This window comes from Apodemus sylvaticus, chromosome 22, assembly GCF_947179515.1.
Source record: "Apodemus sylvaticus chromosome 22, mApoSyl1.1, whole genome shotgun sequence".
Taxonomy (NCBI): Eukaryota; Metazoa; Chordata; class Mammalia; order Rodentia; family Muridae; genus Apodemus; species Apodemus sylvaticus.
The window spans coordinates 46,879,518-46,893,829 of NC_067493.1; the positions used below are offsets into that span (position 1 = coordinate 46,879,518).

Consider the following 14,312-nt stretch of genomic DNA (forward strand, 5'->3'; position numbering starts at 1 on the left):
TGCTCTGCAGGAGGCTGGGTCCTGTAGTGAACTTCCACCCAGGGGCCAGTGACAGGGCTCAGCAGGTGAAGGAGCTTGCCACCAAGCCTGGCATACCGAGTGTCTCTCTGAGACGCAGGCCACAGAGGGAGAGAATTGGTTACCGTGGGTTATCCTCTGCCTTCCACACCTACCCACAAGTCAAATGTAATTAAAACAAAACGTGAAATTGTTTCTGCACTACCCTTGAGGCCATGCTAAAAGCCCTGCTTTGTTTCAGAGTGGAAATGGTGAGGTGTTTAGTTTCTTTTTTATTGTTGTTGATTTTTGGGATTTGTTTTTGTTTTGAATATTTTGGTTGTGAGTCTAGCCTTCAACAGCTAAGCCATCATCTGTCTACCCCCCCACTCCGTTTTTTAGTTTTTTGAGACGTTGTCTATTTAGCCCCAGCTTGTCCAGAACTCAATACACAGATCAGGCTGTCTTGAAATGATCCACTGCCTCTGCACCCACTCTGCCATCCCCGAGTCAGAGTTAAAGTCACACTCCATCCTGCCCAGATCTTGTTTGTTCTGAGTCGCGGTCTCTCAGTCTCTCTCAGCCTGCTCCTTCCACCGCACCTCCCCAGTTCTGGGATGCCAAGCCCCACGCCTGCCTGCAGAGCACGTCTTGGGCTGACTCGCACAGTGAGAACACTGAGATCATGGTGCCTGGGTAAAAGCCACTCCTTCCAAGAGGTCAGAGAAGCCATGGACCCCGGCCTGGGCTACAGAAGGCCAAAGCCATGGCTCTCGAGCCGTCAGCCAGCTGTGAGCCACTGTGAAGAGCAGCTGGGCAACAAGGAGCTTCTGCTGGGAAGACATAGGTCAGCGTCAGTAAAGGCAGCTGACGTCTGGAAGGCGGGCAGGCCACAACCCCTCCCTTGGAAGATGGAGGAAGGACCACCAGTGTGAGGCCAGGCTAGGCTACATAGTGAGACCTTGTCTCAAGAGCAAACAAGCCAAGCTCAGAGCCATTCTACTTTTCCGATTGACAAAGCTCAAAAAGTTTGAGGCTGTGGAGACATACTCTCCTGCAGTAGTTGGTGGAACAGTTGGTCACAGCCCGCCAAAGGCAGCGTGACATATGGATCAAAATTACCAGAGCTCCTGAAGGAAGGCTTGGCCCACACGCAGGAGCCCTGTGCAGATTGTGACAGCACCAGCCAAGGCAGAGACAACTGCTGTGGCCATTAGCCGGGAACTGGGGAGTAATTATGCTGCATCCGCAGAGAGCGCTAATTATCCCTTCAGGACTGCTGGAAGGGCTTCAGGGCGGGGCATGGCTCATGGAAAAATGTGCAGAACAGTGTGGCGTGTGCCTCCAGGTCCAAAAGGGGAAACCGGTTGTTTAAAAAATAACCTTTTACGCATGTGTTTTTTTATTTGCATGGTATTTCTGAAAGCTTCAGGGGACAGTCACGTGTCCCCTCTGAGGCAGAGCCCTGGGCGGGGCACAGAACTAGAAGGAGATGCTCTGTTCTGCATCTTCTGGCATTTTGTATTTAGAATATTTTGTGCCTGTATTTCCTAGTTGAAACCTACTTTTCATTTGATTTATAGCTTGTTTGCCTTTTTAAAAAAAAAGAATTATTTATTAAATGTGAGTACACCTTAGCTGTCTTCAGACACACCAGAAGAGGGCATCAGATCTCATTACAGGTGGCTGTGAGCCACCATGTGGTTGCTGGGATTTGAACTCAGGACTTTTGGAAGAGCAGTCAGTGCTCTTACCTGCTGAGCCATCTCTCCAGCCCTGATTTTGCCTTTTCTACATGACTGTTTTCAGTTCCCATTCTTGAACTGAACATGTTCTGTATATCCCTCCCCCACCCCTCCCCCCTCACTCCCTTCCCCCACCCCCTGTCCCCCTATCCCCTGTCCCCCCATCCCCTGTGTGTGACCTCTTCCAGCATTCCTGGTGAACCAGGCCTTCGAATGCAGCCGAAGGGTGGACATAGACCAGTGTGAAGGAATGGAAGCCCTCAGCATGGCTCATTACAGTAGCCCTGCCATTCTGAGGGTAAGAATCATCTGGAAGCAGAACTGACTGTCCCTTTAAGCGGTAGTATGAGCTCCACATGCCCTGGCCCTGTGGCATCAGAGGCCACTCAGGTGACCTGTATGACGTTTGTATGTAGCACGACTGTGCCTTGTTTCCATTCAGTTTAACATTTCCTTCATTTCCCTGAGAGCAGCTGAGCAGGGCCAGGGCTGCTCACAGTGTTAGAGTCCGTCCAGTGTGACACTGACCATGCGGACACCATAAAAAGGGGCTCCCAGGAGCAGCAGGGAGGGGAAGTGCATGTCCACCTGGAGACGGGGGCCATCAGGAAAGGTCTAGCATGGGCTGGGGTCACCCAAGTCCCAAGGAAAGGGCTATTCTCCTTAGAGCTGGTGACAGAGCTGGAACAGTGAGCGAGGCCTGCTTGCCAGGGAGGGCTGCAGAGAGGAGGAGGTGACTCAGCCGTGGCCCCTCCTGGGTTCTATGTTCTTATCAGGGTTGTGCGAGGATAGGGCCCCGGGCTGCCATAGTCAGAGCGGTTTGTCCTCCTCAGTCCTTCGTGTTTCCTAAGCTGGTCCTCCAGGGTTAGGGCTGACGGGCGGGACAGTGACAGCAAGGCAGGCATGCCTCGGCAGGGCTGCTGCTGAGGGAGCGCGAGATGGTCGAGGGTTACCACAGAAAAAGAAGCGTGGTCTAGAGTGGAGGGTCTGCTGTCATGTCGGTGGCATCGCGAATGATGAAGGTGGCCTTTAGCTGAAGTCTGAAAAGGCTGTGGAAACTCGTCTGTTTGTTGTACCTAACTTAGCTGTGCTTTATTTTTGTCTAGGTACCTAATTCAACGACACAGGTAAAAGCATAAAGCTTCCCTGTCTGTCTCTGTCTCTGTCTCTCTGTGTGTGTGTGTGTGTGTGTGTGTGAGAGAGAGAGAGAGAGAGAGAGAGAGAGGGAAAGAGAGAGAGAGAGAGAGAGAGAGAGAGAGAGAGAGAGAGAGGGATTTATTGGGGATGGGGTGGGGATACGTACATATGTTGTTGGCCAGAGATCAACTGCAGATATCACATCCCTCAAATTAAATGAGTTTATTTTTTAAGGTTTATTTTTTCCCAGGCCTAGGAGCACATGGCTTTACCCCCAACACTTGGAAGGCAGAGGCAGGCAGCTGTCTGTGAGCTCAAGGCCAGTATGGTCCACAGAGAATCCCAGGCCAGAAGTGCACCACGAAGATCGAAGATCGTGTTCTCAAACAAAACAAAACAAAAATGTGACACATCCTCTAAAAGGCGCCTTGTTTGAACCATTTCAGACTGGCTCCGCCCACACGCTGTTTAGCACCCAGCGGTCTTTTGATTTTAACAAGCGCTGGTTAAGTCACAGCCCAGGGTTCCCCACTTGACTCAGGCTGTTGAGGTGCCTTGGTGGCATAGACAGTTGTGCAGACTAGATTTCCTTTTTCCTGTCACCCATGTCCCCATGCTGTCTCCTGTGAGAGCTAGTGATTTTGACCTGGGAGGGCAGTTGTAGGGTTGCCTTGGTCATAGGAGCAGGTGTGTAAGGGCTGCATCTTTATTTCTAAAGTAAACACTTGCCACTGTAAATTATAAACAGTTCAGTATAAGTTAAAGACAGCTTAATTAATGAGCAGGTGCTTTTGGGTACCTTCCCAAATAGTGGCTTCCAAAAATTGACCTGGAGAGTCCTTGTCACAAGCATCCTGCCTGTCCTCAGGGGTCCTTGTTGCTTTGTCACTCTTCTGGTGCTGGTCACAATCTAGGCTCCCTGATTCTATTTAGAAAGTTTGTCTGGCTCTGTCCTTCCTGGATCCTACTGTCTGGTCAGCCACTGTGTGTGAGCTGCCTAGACAGGACTGCAGGCTGCATCTCCTGAGGCCGTGGTTTGCTCTGGGAAGCTGGGCTTCTGCTTGTGAAACTAAGACTGAGTTTAGAGGTGTGGACTCTATGCTTTGGTGTTAAGCATGGTGTGAGTGTGTGTGTGTGTGTGTGTGTGTTTATGCATGCGCAGTTGGTCATGCCGTGGAATTGTGCCTTTGTAGTGTGTCATGCAGTCTCCCCCTTCTTTGGTCCTGGGTTGTGAGCCCTGTTCTCCCACTTGCTGGCGACTCTGTCAATCTGACCAATGCTGTAGCCTTTAGTGTCATCACAAGGTTGTGCCAGCGTCTCTGCAGTCTAACCCCAGGAGGTTTCTATCACTCTTAAGAATTCCAATATCGGGCTGGAGAGATGGCTCAGTGGTTAAGAGCACTAACAGCTTTTCCGAAGGTCCTGAGTTCAATTCCCAGCAACCATGTGGTGGCTCACAACCATCTGTAATGGGCATCTGATGCCCTTGTCTGGTGTGTCTGAAAACAGTGACAGTTTTCAAAATGAAATAAATCTTTAAAAAAAAAAAAAAGGAATTCTACTAGGCGTCACTGTATCGCATCGGTTCTCAGTTCTGCTCCAGTCCCTGATAACCACGTTGGATTCTGTGCATTTGCCTGTGTGGGCATTCCATATTGAGTAGGATCTGCAGTATACGTGGCCTTTGGTGGTTGGTTTCTTTTCTTTTCTTTCCTTTTTTTTCTCTAAGACAGTACAATATACTTACATATAATAAATAAATAATCTTAAAAAAAAGATTTATTTATTTATTAATGAGTACACTGTAGCTGTCTCCAGACACACCAGAAGAGGGCGTCAGATCCCCTTACAGATGGTTGTGAGCCACCATCTGGTTGCTGGGATTTGAACTCAGGACCTCTGAAAGAGCAGTCCATGCTCTTAACTGCTGAGCCATCTCTCCAGCTCCTGGTGTCTGATTTCTTACACTTGATGTTTTCAAGATTCACCCATGCAGTGGCATGTTTGGGGATTTGGTTTCTATGTGTGAGTAATGTCCCTAGTGCAGGTGGACACTTGACACTGGTCCATTTCTCAGCTGATGGACTTTTGGGTTATTTCTGTGTCTATGATAAATAGGCATTTTAGAACGCACTTTGTGAGTTTCCTTTGAATGTGTGTGTATGTGAATATCTACACTCTTGCAAAAGTGAATTTACAGCGTGCACATTGTATGGCAGTGTGTGTGACCTGTGTTCTGCATTGGTTGTCACTAAGTGTTCATTTGAGGCTCTGGGCACTGTAATAGGGTCACCTGTGCTGTATGTCACACACGTGGTAGCCTCATATCCAAGGATACTTTTTCTCTCAGGTCTCCATCAAGATCCAATCTGTAATGTATCAGTCTCTGAATCACACACTGACCCGGTTAGAAGGCCATGGTGTCCTGCGGCCATCTCTGGTCAGCACTGGGCAGGATCGACTCTGCAGCAACGTTGTCCTCCAGGTAGGCATCCAGTGTGCCTGTGCAGTCCTGGCCCAACTGCCCGACTCCAGCCTGTGGGGTGCAGGGGCACCGCATACTTTCCAGAGGGGACTGTGGTCCATTCTGTGCTGACACTTTTCTTGGTCTGGCCTCTAGTAGCTTCTGCTGCTCTGCTCTGTGTCTGAGGGTATGTCTTTCATGTCTTCATAAATCTAACACGTCGTTAGAATGCATCTACATTTTCTTGTCAATGGTAGAAAGATGGCGCAGTAGAGTAAGAGTGTTCCACAAGCTTGAAGACCTGAGTTCAAATCCCCAGCACCCATGTAAAAAGCCAGGCATGGCTACTGCACCAGCATTGGGGACAGAGACAGGCGGATCCCAGAGTACACTGCTCAGCCAGCCTCGCTGAGACAGAGCTGGTGTTCAATGAGAGTCGATGCCTCAAGGCAACATGGCGGAGTTACAGAAGACACCCAGTGTCATTCTATGGCCTCTGTTTGTGCACGCATGGACACACACACTCACTCACGTACATGCACCACACATACAATTTATTGTCCCCACCATATACTTGATTGGACTCATTTCTTCTGCAGAAATAGACTGTTCCCATAGTTTGAGTAAGCTGATCTGAAATGTCAAAAACCTGGGCACAGAGAGGCTGAGGTGACCACTGGGATGCTAAGGGGACATGAGTGATGTGATTGGACAGCAGGCTTGGGGGCGTGGCTTTTCTGTGGCTGCTTCATCAGAGTTGGTGACATGGCTGCTGGGCCTCATTCTGACTCAGGTGCAATACAGTGTGCTGTACACGGCCGCAGGACAGATCCAGGAGGCCGGCCTCTCCCTCGTTCTGGGGACACTGAGCAGCACAGTGAGTCTCCTGCAGCAGAAGTTTGAGATTGACTTTGTTCAGGTGAGTTTGAGAGTCCTGCTTGGATGCCGGAGTGAGGAAAGCCTGCCTTCTGCGGGCAGGGGCAGCACCGGCAGTCTAGAGGCATGACCCAGCTCCCAGCCTGCACTGCAGTAGCATGTGGGGTTTGCCTGGAAGCCGGGTGCTGTCCCGGGCCCTGCAGGCTCAGAGTGCTGCTCCCCCACTCTCCGGGATCTATTTATACTTGAGCACAAAGGGAGCTGAGAGGAGCACTGTGTTCCCCCGCTCTTACCTGAATAGTGTGGCACAGGTCATCACCTTGTCTTTCAGCACGGCAGCAAGCCCGTTCCTCTCAGCGGCAACCCTGGTTACAGGGTGGGCTTCCCGCTGGCCGCCGGCTTTCAGCCGCAGAAGGGGTATCCTTTTGAGGGGTCTGTAGAGAAGGTCACCTTCCTGTCTGCATGGGTGGACTGCACTTCCATTTGTTGCCAGGGGGCTGTGGGCAGCCTGTGGGAAGCGGGTACCTCCTGACTGGCCACTCCAGGCCACTGAGATGTGGTGTGGCTGGGCTTCAGTAGAACAGAACCTGGGGCTTTGGGGGAGGCCACAGTGCATTTAAAAGGACAGCTAGACTCGTGTACTTGTGTTTTTGTGTTTTTAAGGAAGTGGCTCTTGCTGTGTCCCGAAGCTCACGATGTGGACAGGGCTGGCCTTGAACTCACTCAGAGCCTTTGCCTTGCCTCCTGAGTGCTGGGATCAAAGGTCACTTTTTGGCATTGCTTCAAATCTCAGGCTGGTTATAGCCTGGCCTTGAGGTCCTCCTGTCTCAGCCTTGTGACCACAGGCATGTGCCGCCATACCTGGCCGGTTCACATTTAAACAGAGACTCCTAAGCAAACTGAGTATGGATAGGAAATATGAATTATTTGTTTTTTGCATTGGTGAGGATTTAAATCAGGTCTTGATATACGAGACCGAGCTGTTCCCCAGCCCACTTCCTACACTTCATTTTGAAACACGGTTCCAGGAAGTTGGTCTCAAATGTGCTTGTAGTTGAGGCGGTGCTCAAAAGTGCAGCCCTCCTTAGCCTTTGGAGGGGTTTGATTATGGCTGCCTGCCTGCCCGCCACAGCTGGCTGGAGTTAGTTTTGAAGGTGAGCCAATCAGGGAAGAGATTTACTGGCGTGTTTTGCGTTTCGCCGCATCCTGGTGACAGGCCAGGGGCCCTGGAGGAGCTTGGTCTCACTCCTGTCTCATGGCACGCATGACGCCATTTTCTCCCTAGACAATCTGGCTGCTCTGGAACTGTTGACTGTCCCTTAACAGCCTGTGAATGTCTGGGATTATTCAGACAACGAACAGACAAGGCCAGTTTACTATTCTTCGCAGCACAGGCGAGCAGGATTGCCTTGCTGGTGAGGGGCTCCGGGCCCCCGTGCTGTTTGGCTACAATGTGCAGTCCGGCTGCCAGCTCAGGTGAGTGGCTGTGGCAGAGAGCACGCCCTTCGATTTTAACCATGTCCTGCACAAGCAGCGCAGCCCTTCCCGCCTCTTTGGGGGTGACTCCGTTACTAGTCTGAGTGTTTGCTCAGATCTCAGTGTCACTTCCTAAGAGTTCCACCGAACACTCTGCCACAGAATGCCAGGATGCAGGAGGCCAGGATAAGCCCTGGCCAAGCCTCCTGTGGAACGTGGTGTTCCAGCACCCTTCAGGAGGACAGGAAAGCCACCGTGTTGTCCGGCTTTTGCCCATGGCACAGTGTTCAGAGAGAGAGAGAGATGGTGGAACGCAGGTAGGGAAGCTGCTTCTGGCCATCTCCATGACCAGGTGTCCCAAAGTCAGGGCCGTGGCAACAGCTGAAGGAAGGAAGGATAGAGTGTCAAGGCTGGCACGTCTTGGAGGTCGTCACTCCTCCCTCCATTGCCTCTGTTTCCTTCCCTAAGGTTGACAGGCACCATCCCATGTCCGCTTCTGGCACAGAAGATGCAGGACCTGCTGAGAGGCCAGGCCTTCCCCGACTATGTGGCTGGGTTTGGGAACTCCCGGGCCCAGGATGTGCAGGACTGGGTGCCTGTGCACTTCGTCACCTACTCCTCCAACATGAAGGTACGCAGGGAGGGAGGGAGGGAGAGGAGGGCTGTAAGCCAGCTAGGTAGGTTCCCAGCCCTCGCTCTTCCTCGCCATGCCTTTGATCAGTCCTTTTCGAGCCTCCGTTTACTCCCTGTGATCTGGAAACTGAAAGGACCAGAATCAGCATCGGACACCCCAAGACCACAGTCTCAGGACAAAGGAGATTATGTCCCAGGGGGACAAAGGGCAGGGAATCAGAGACAAAGACAGGAGAATTGGGGGGGGGGGAGGGAGAAGGGAGAAGGAGCTAGGGGTGTGATATTTCCCTGCCGCCTGCCAACCGCCTCTGGACAGAGGAGACAGACAAGACCCATAGGCAAGTGGAAATTTATGAGGGATGAAGCGTTTCTGGTTAATTAGGGCAGCCCAGGGGGCTTTTGATTGCTGGGCTTCAGAACTTTGATAGCTGGACCTTGGTAGTCAGCATCAGGAGGAGGAAGAGGCCAAATGGGGGAAGACCTTGGTGGCTGGCTTATATTAGATGTAATCCAGTGGTTTAACAAGGCAGAGGGAGGGAGAAGAGGAAGGCCTGCCTGATGGCTCGCCATGCAGGCCTCCAGGAGCCCTCCAGGAACGATGGCACCCACCACTCAGGGCTGTCCAGAGGTGGTTTATCTAGCTGTTGATAGAACACAGTGGTCACTCCATAAATTGGAAGCACAAGTGACCACCGCAGTCGAACATGGTTTAGAAATCCCCTAGCCCAAAAATGTGACATCTAAATCTGAAACTTCTTTAGTGGCCTCATGTGGTAGCTACGGTCAAACCTTGGACTCACTGAAATATCTCCGGCCTGTCTGGGTGAGACGGACTTGAACAGTGGATTTCCTGTTCAGCCTCATAAATTTCTCAGTCATCGTGACTGTGCAAATATCCCCAAACCCAGGACATCAGGCCTCCAGATCTTCCTGCTGTCCTCCAGCCCAGGATGGTCAGCTTGGATGGCAGTGATGCCGAGAGCCTCCCTCCGGTGTTTGGTGACCTGAGGGACATGGGCTGTGGCCTCCTGGCTCCACTACTCCCATTCCGTGCCCTCTGAGCTATAATGGCAGTCCACCCCCACATGAGCTTTTTCAATTCCAAAGTTCCCCAAAGAGTTTAATGGAAGCTGACATCCCACAAATAGCTTCCTGGTCATGTGACTCCTCTGCCCACCTCCTCCTTTTGTCTTAGCAGCAAAGCGTGGGCCGTCCCCAGCGAGGTGTGCTCCATGCTCCCCTAATTCCCTGCTATTCCTTGTCACAGCTGCTTCAGGCCTCTCATTATCTGCTCTGTATATTTATAAGGAGTGGCTCGGGGAGAGGAACCTCACCAGATCCCTTCCCAAGGCCCACTTAACCCTGGGCTCAGCCTCCCTCCCTCCCGGAACCTGGGGCATGGCTCTGAGCTTCCTGGCACTAGGAAAGACACCAGTCGGTTAGTGCCGGGGAAGCAGGCCCAGGGCCTCTGCTGTTCACACCGCTGCACCTGCAGCAGTTCCTAGCAACGGGATATTGGCAAGCCAGTTCAGGGACAAGGTTTCTAAATGGCACTTATAAGCTAAGGAATCCTGTGACTGCTTTTGGCAGTCTCCAGTTTAACAGGTCTGCTAGCTTTTTGAACCAGGACATAATTTAGAAGAATATATGTGGAAACTGAAACATCCAGGCAAGTACTGTAGCATAGGGGCCCTCATGTGCCCTCATGAGCCAGCTGCAGCTCCAAAAGTCCATGAAGATGATGCACTATTTCCTTTGTTTTGTTGTTTGAGACAGGGTCTCTGTGTAGCCCTGGCTGTCGCTATGTAGACCGGCCTCAAACTCAGGTGGTGGGAATAAAGGTGTGTGCCATCACTGCCTGTGCTGTTACCTTCGACAACATACAGACACTGACTCCCTCCAGCTGTAGACCAGGCTGGCCTCACACTCAGATCTGCCTGCTTCTACCTCCCAGCTATGTTTGTAAGATAAAAGGCATGTGTGCTGGTGCGTGCACGTATGTGCACCACGTGGAGCCTGGTTCTGCCGAGGCTAGAGGAGCCTGTTGGGTCTCCGAGAACTGGAGTTACGGGTGGTTGTAGGGCCTGAACCCAGGAGGTCCTGTAAGAGCAGCCAGAGCTCTTACCTGCAGCGCCATCTCTCCAGCTCAAGATGGATCTCCATCGCTAGATGGTGGACTTCCATGAAAGAATACTTGTATTTCCTGTTTGCACTTTAACATGAGATGCAGGCAGGTTATCTTTTCACTGTTAAACTCTGTCTTTCCTGCTGACCCCAGCCAGTGTCCAGAAATATCTCTGATATGGATGAGGGCTGGTCAAGGCCCCAAGGGTCCCACCACTGGGTAGTGGGACTTCACAACTCCACCACGCATGACTCTGGCTTTGGGGATAGGAGGGGCTGGTGGAGCACCATCTGCAGCCCGGATGCTTTAGTAACTCAGGCTCTGAAGTTGCCTGTACCTGAATGTGCATGGCACGCTCACCCTAGTGCTCCAAGCATTCTGTAACTCGGAAACATTTTAGAGTTAAAATGCCCAGAGTTAGTTGTGTAATATTCTGGTTTCATCTAGTTTTCTCTTGCAGGGCTCTTGCCAGCTTCCTGTGGCTTTGGGTATCGAAGTGAAATGGACTAAGTATGGGTCCCTGCTGAACCCCCAGGCCAGGATCGTGAACGTCACCGCCCAACTCCTCTCAATTCCCGAGGTAGGTGGGCTAGCAGAGGCCTCCATGGGCTGGGTGTGGTCGGAGGGGGGGGAATTGGCCCATTCTTTTTTTTTCCCCCAAGACAGGGTTTCTCTGTGTAGCCCTGGCTGTCCTGGATCTCTTTTCTTAGACCAGGCTGTCCTGGAACTCAGAGCTCCACCAGCCTCTGCTTTGTGAGTGCTGGGATTAAAGGTGCGCCAGCACACAGACCAGCCATAGGCCCGCTCTTAACCTGGGACAACCCACAGCCTCACAGCGAAGGAAATAAGCCACAGCACAATAAAGGGGGGCAGATGAAGACAGAGGGCCCGCTGGCAGCAAGGGGGCCGGGAAAGGTTTATTACTTGGGATGAAAGATTCTCATTTCTCCCTGGATTTCAGTTCCTTTACAGCGGGGGCTGGGCTTGAGCGGGTCATCCTCACGTCACAGCTCCCACGTGCTGCTGTGCCCTCTGGGTCTTCCCATGTAGCCCAGGCTGGTCTCAAACTGACCCTCAGCCTCAGGCTCCTGAGCATCAACGGGCATGTGCCATTATGCCCAACTTGGTTTTGAGCCCTAAAACAACCCATTGTCATTCTTTAACTTGTGCTTAGAGGAAAAGGCTGAAGGCTGACAGGGTTTATTTGCAGTCACGATTCTTGTGACCACTGAACCATGGTTGCTGTTGCTGGACCAGTGTAATCTGTAGCAGGGTGCTCCTCAGCCGCAGGGTACTCCTCAGCCGCAGGGTACTCCTCAGCCGCAGGGTGCTCCTCAGCCGCAGGGTGCTCCTCAGCCGCAGGGTACTCCTCAGTTGCATGGTGCCTTAGGGACTCCACACACCTGCCAGGCTCAGGCTGGCCATGAGGGCAGGTGAGTGAGGAAGACGGTGAGTGAGAGTGTCAGCTGTCTTTTCCTTACAGCCCCTCCCAGGGCCCGAGAGGACCATCGTCATTTCCACTGCAGTGACATTTGTGGATGTGTCAGCCCCTGCTGAGGCAGGCTTCCGAGCCCCACCCACCATCAACGCTAGGCTGCCCTTCAGCTTCTTCTTCCCATTTGTGTGATGAAGTGGCTCCCGCAGGAGTGAGTACCATCCTGACGACGACGACGGGCTTCCCTTCCGAGCACCAGACCAGAGCACGGAGAGCCGTCTCGGTGCATCGTCCCTGGTCTAGAGAGGTGTCTTCAGAATGCCCGTCAACATTTGAGAAGTGCAAACCAGCAAGAGGCTGTGCAAAACTGTGTGCCACAAGGGGACTGTACCCCAAGATCATGCTAATTACAGGGCAGTCTTGGGGCCCTGCCAGGCGCTAGCTGTATAACTGGTGGGCTGGTGTGGGCTGACACCAAGGAGAGACTGTGGTGGGCGAGCCCCGGGGAAGGAGAGCGCTTATTTTATACATTAATTGTACAGTAATTGAAAAAGATGCTGGTGGGTGCAGAGCCGGTTTGAAGCTGCTGGCTCAGCTGGATATGGCAGAGGAGGGGCTGGGTACCATGATGGCCCCCCAGGGAATGCAGCAGGAACAGCTGGGGACCGACCTTCTAGTAAAGGTTTTCTGGAATGGGCTGGCCCAGGGCACCAGCTCTAGGTCCTTTCAGGATGTGCATCAAGTTGGTTTTACGAGCCCTGCTTCCTGATCATTTTTGAGCAGTAGAAATGAGAGAAGGTTGATGTGATGATTTCTTAGCTGCAGGCATAGGGCATGGATGACAAGGAGGCAGTAGTGCCAGTGAAGATGTGTCCCTGGCATCCAGGGGTGCAGGCCAAGGCAGAGATGGGGACTGGAGTTCGCACCACACACTTGCTGTCTGGCCACAGTCCAGCTACTGTAGGTGGGGCATCTGGAAGGCTAGTTCAGGTCCCCCAGAAGTCCATTCTGTCTCAACAGCTTGTTGAGTCGCTCGATTTCTTGTTCCTGTTGTAAAAGCAGACACATACTGGGTGGCGACCTTCTGAGCCACACTGCCCAAGGCCCTAGGCTACAGACAGCTAAAAGCTACCAGCAATGGCATTCTGGCTGCGGAGGGGAGCTAGTGGCTTCCAGAAGGGCCCTGGGCAGTAATAGCAGGAGCAAGGTGCCCAGAGGAGGGGCTGACCTGGCTCTTGGAGGCTGTGTTGAAGCTGAAAAGACCGAGGGGGGAGGGAGCTACAGATGTGGGGCCCTCGTGGGTGGGAGGGGGCTACAGGTGTGGGACCTGTGTGGGCTGGAGTGGGGGCTACAGGTGTGGGGCCTGTGTGGGCTGGAGTGGGGGCTACAGGCGTGGGGTCCGCGTGGGCTGGAGGGGGCCCATTGAGTCTCACCTTCTCCGAGCAGCTGAATTCCAGATGCTGGATCTTGGTGGCCAGCTGGATGTTGATCTGCTTTAACCTTAGAATCTGCCTTTCAGAGCGTGTCTTCACAGAGATAATTATGCCTACAAGGGAGAGAGGCTTGGTGGCACAACAGCTGAAGTTAAACGGGAGAGGGAGGGGACCGGGCTGAGGCAGGTGGGCATCAAAGGACAACGCCTGGGAAGTCTGTCTTTCCTTTCACCATGTGGGTCCAACGGCTTAAACTCAGGTCGTCAAGCCTAGCAGGAGGTGTCAGCCCCACGATGACGACTTGTACTCTGAGTCACACATACACTTGGAGCATGTAGAGACAACGGTCAGTGCGCAGCCTTAGCCAGGAAGGCAAGGTTGCTGCTTCTGAGCTCAGGAGTAGGCAGCAAGGCAGTATCCCCGGGGCCGCACGGGTGCAGTCTCTACAGGCTAGCCGTGCTCCTGTTCCTCAAGGGCACATGTCCCTAGCAGTACCAGAAAGTTGCTTGTCTTCCTGGTCAGAGTCCAGAGTGTAGAGATAAAAAGGCCAGAAGTTAAAGCAGGGACCCCCGTGCTGTAGCAGGCTCTGCCCCGCTGGCTTGGGAGGCCTTGCAGGGCTCCAGTGACCCACAGCTCCTGACCCGGTGGCGGTGCTGCCCCTCAGGTGCAGACCCAGAGGGGCCCAGGCGCGTGGCAGTTACCTGCCCTAGCTGCAGCGGGAGGCTTCCAGCCCCTTGAGGCCCAAGGCGCCCCTTCAGGGACCCCACTCTCTGTGCATTTAATAAATCCTTTACATCTGTCTTCTTGGTAAATTCATTTAAACCCTATGTGTTCCTAGCATGTCACCTGTGTCTCCACGGGACACAAAGGAATGTTCCTTGTTTGCTTTTCTCCCCAGCACTAAACTTGTGTACTGGTGGCCACCTGCCATCCCAGAGCCCCTGCAAGCCCTGACAAACTGAGTGGGCTGTGGGGCACGAGGTACCAGCTC

The 14,312-nt window shown here is 52.7% G+C and overlaps 2 protein-coding genes and 1 long non-coding RNA gene across 7 annotated transcripts in view; 1 reads left to right on the top strand and 2 right to left on the bottom strand.

Annotated features, from left to right (window-relative positions):
• Window positions 1-14,122, top strand: part of Tctn1 (tectonic family member 1) — a 28,499-nt gene extending 14,377 nt beyond the window's left edge. For both annotated transcript variants that reach the window (XM_052168192.1, XM_052168193.1), the window contains 9 exons: window positions 1,931-2,040; window positions 2,849-2,869; window positions 5,230-5,364; window positions 6,137-6,262; window positions 6,551-6,636; window positions 7,555-7,695; window positions 8,164-8,326; window positions 10,914-11,033; window positions 11,937-14,122. In XM_052168192.1, the coding sequence (XP_052024152.1) occupies window positions 1,931-2,040; window positions 2,849-2,869; window positions 5,230-5,364; window positions 6,137-6,262; window positions 6,551-6,636; window positions 7,555-7,695; window positions 8,164-8,326; window positions 10,914-11,033; window positions 11,937-12,080 (1,046 nt within the window). In that variant the 3' untranslated portion in view covers window positions 12,081-14,122. The remainder of the gene's footprint in view (window positions 1-1,930; window positions 2,041-2,848; window positions 2,870-5,229; window positions 5,365-6,136; window positions 6,263-6,550; window positions 6,637-7,554; window positions 7,696-8,163; window positions 8,327-10,913; window positions 11,034-11,936) is intronic.
• Window positions 8,169-10,918, bottom strand: LOC127672821 (uncharacterized). Its single transcript, XR_007975022.1, has 2 exons — window positions 10,454-10,918; window positions 8,169-8,455 (listed from the first exon to the last, which is right to left on the bottom strand). It is a non-coding gene; the product is annotated as an uncharacterized LOC127672821 (long non-coding RNA).
• Window positions 12,290-14,312, bottom strand: part of Hvcn1 (hydrogen voltage gated channel 1) — a 33,360-nt gene continuing 31,337 nt past the window's right edge. For all 4 annotated transcript variants that reach the window (XM_052168196.1, XM_052168197.1, XM_052168195.1 and 1 more), the window contains 2 exons: window positions 13,322-13,434; window positions 12,290-12,935 (listed from right to left, as the gene is read on the bottom strand). In XM_052168196.1, the coding sequence (XP_052024156.1) occupies window positions 12,870-12,935; window positions 13,322-13,434 (179 nt within the window). In that variant the 3' untranslated portion in view covers window positions 12,290-12,869. The remainder of the gene's footprint in view (window positions 12,936-13,321; window positions 13,435-14,312) is intronic.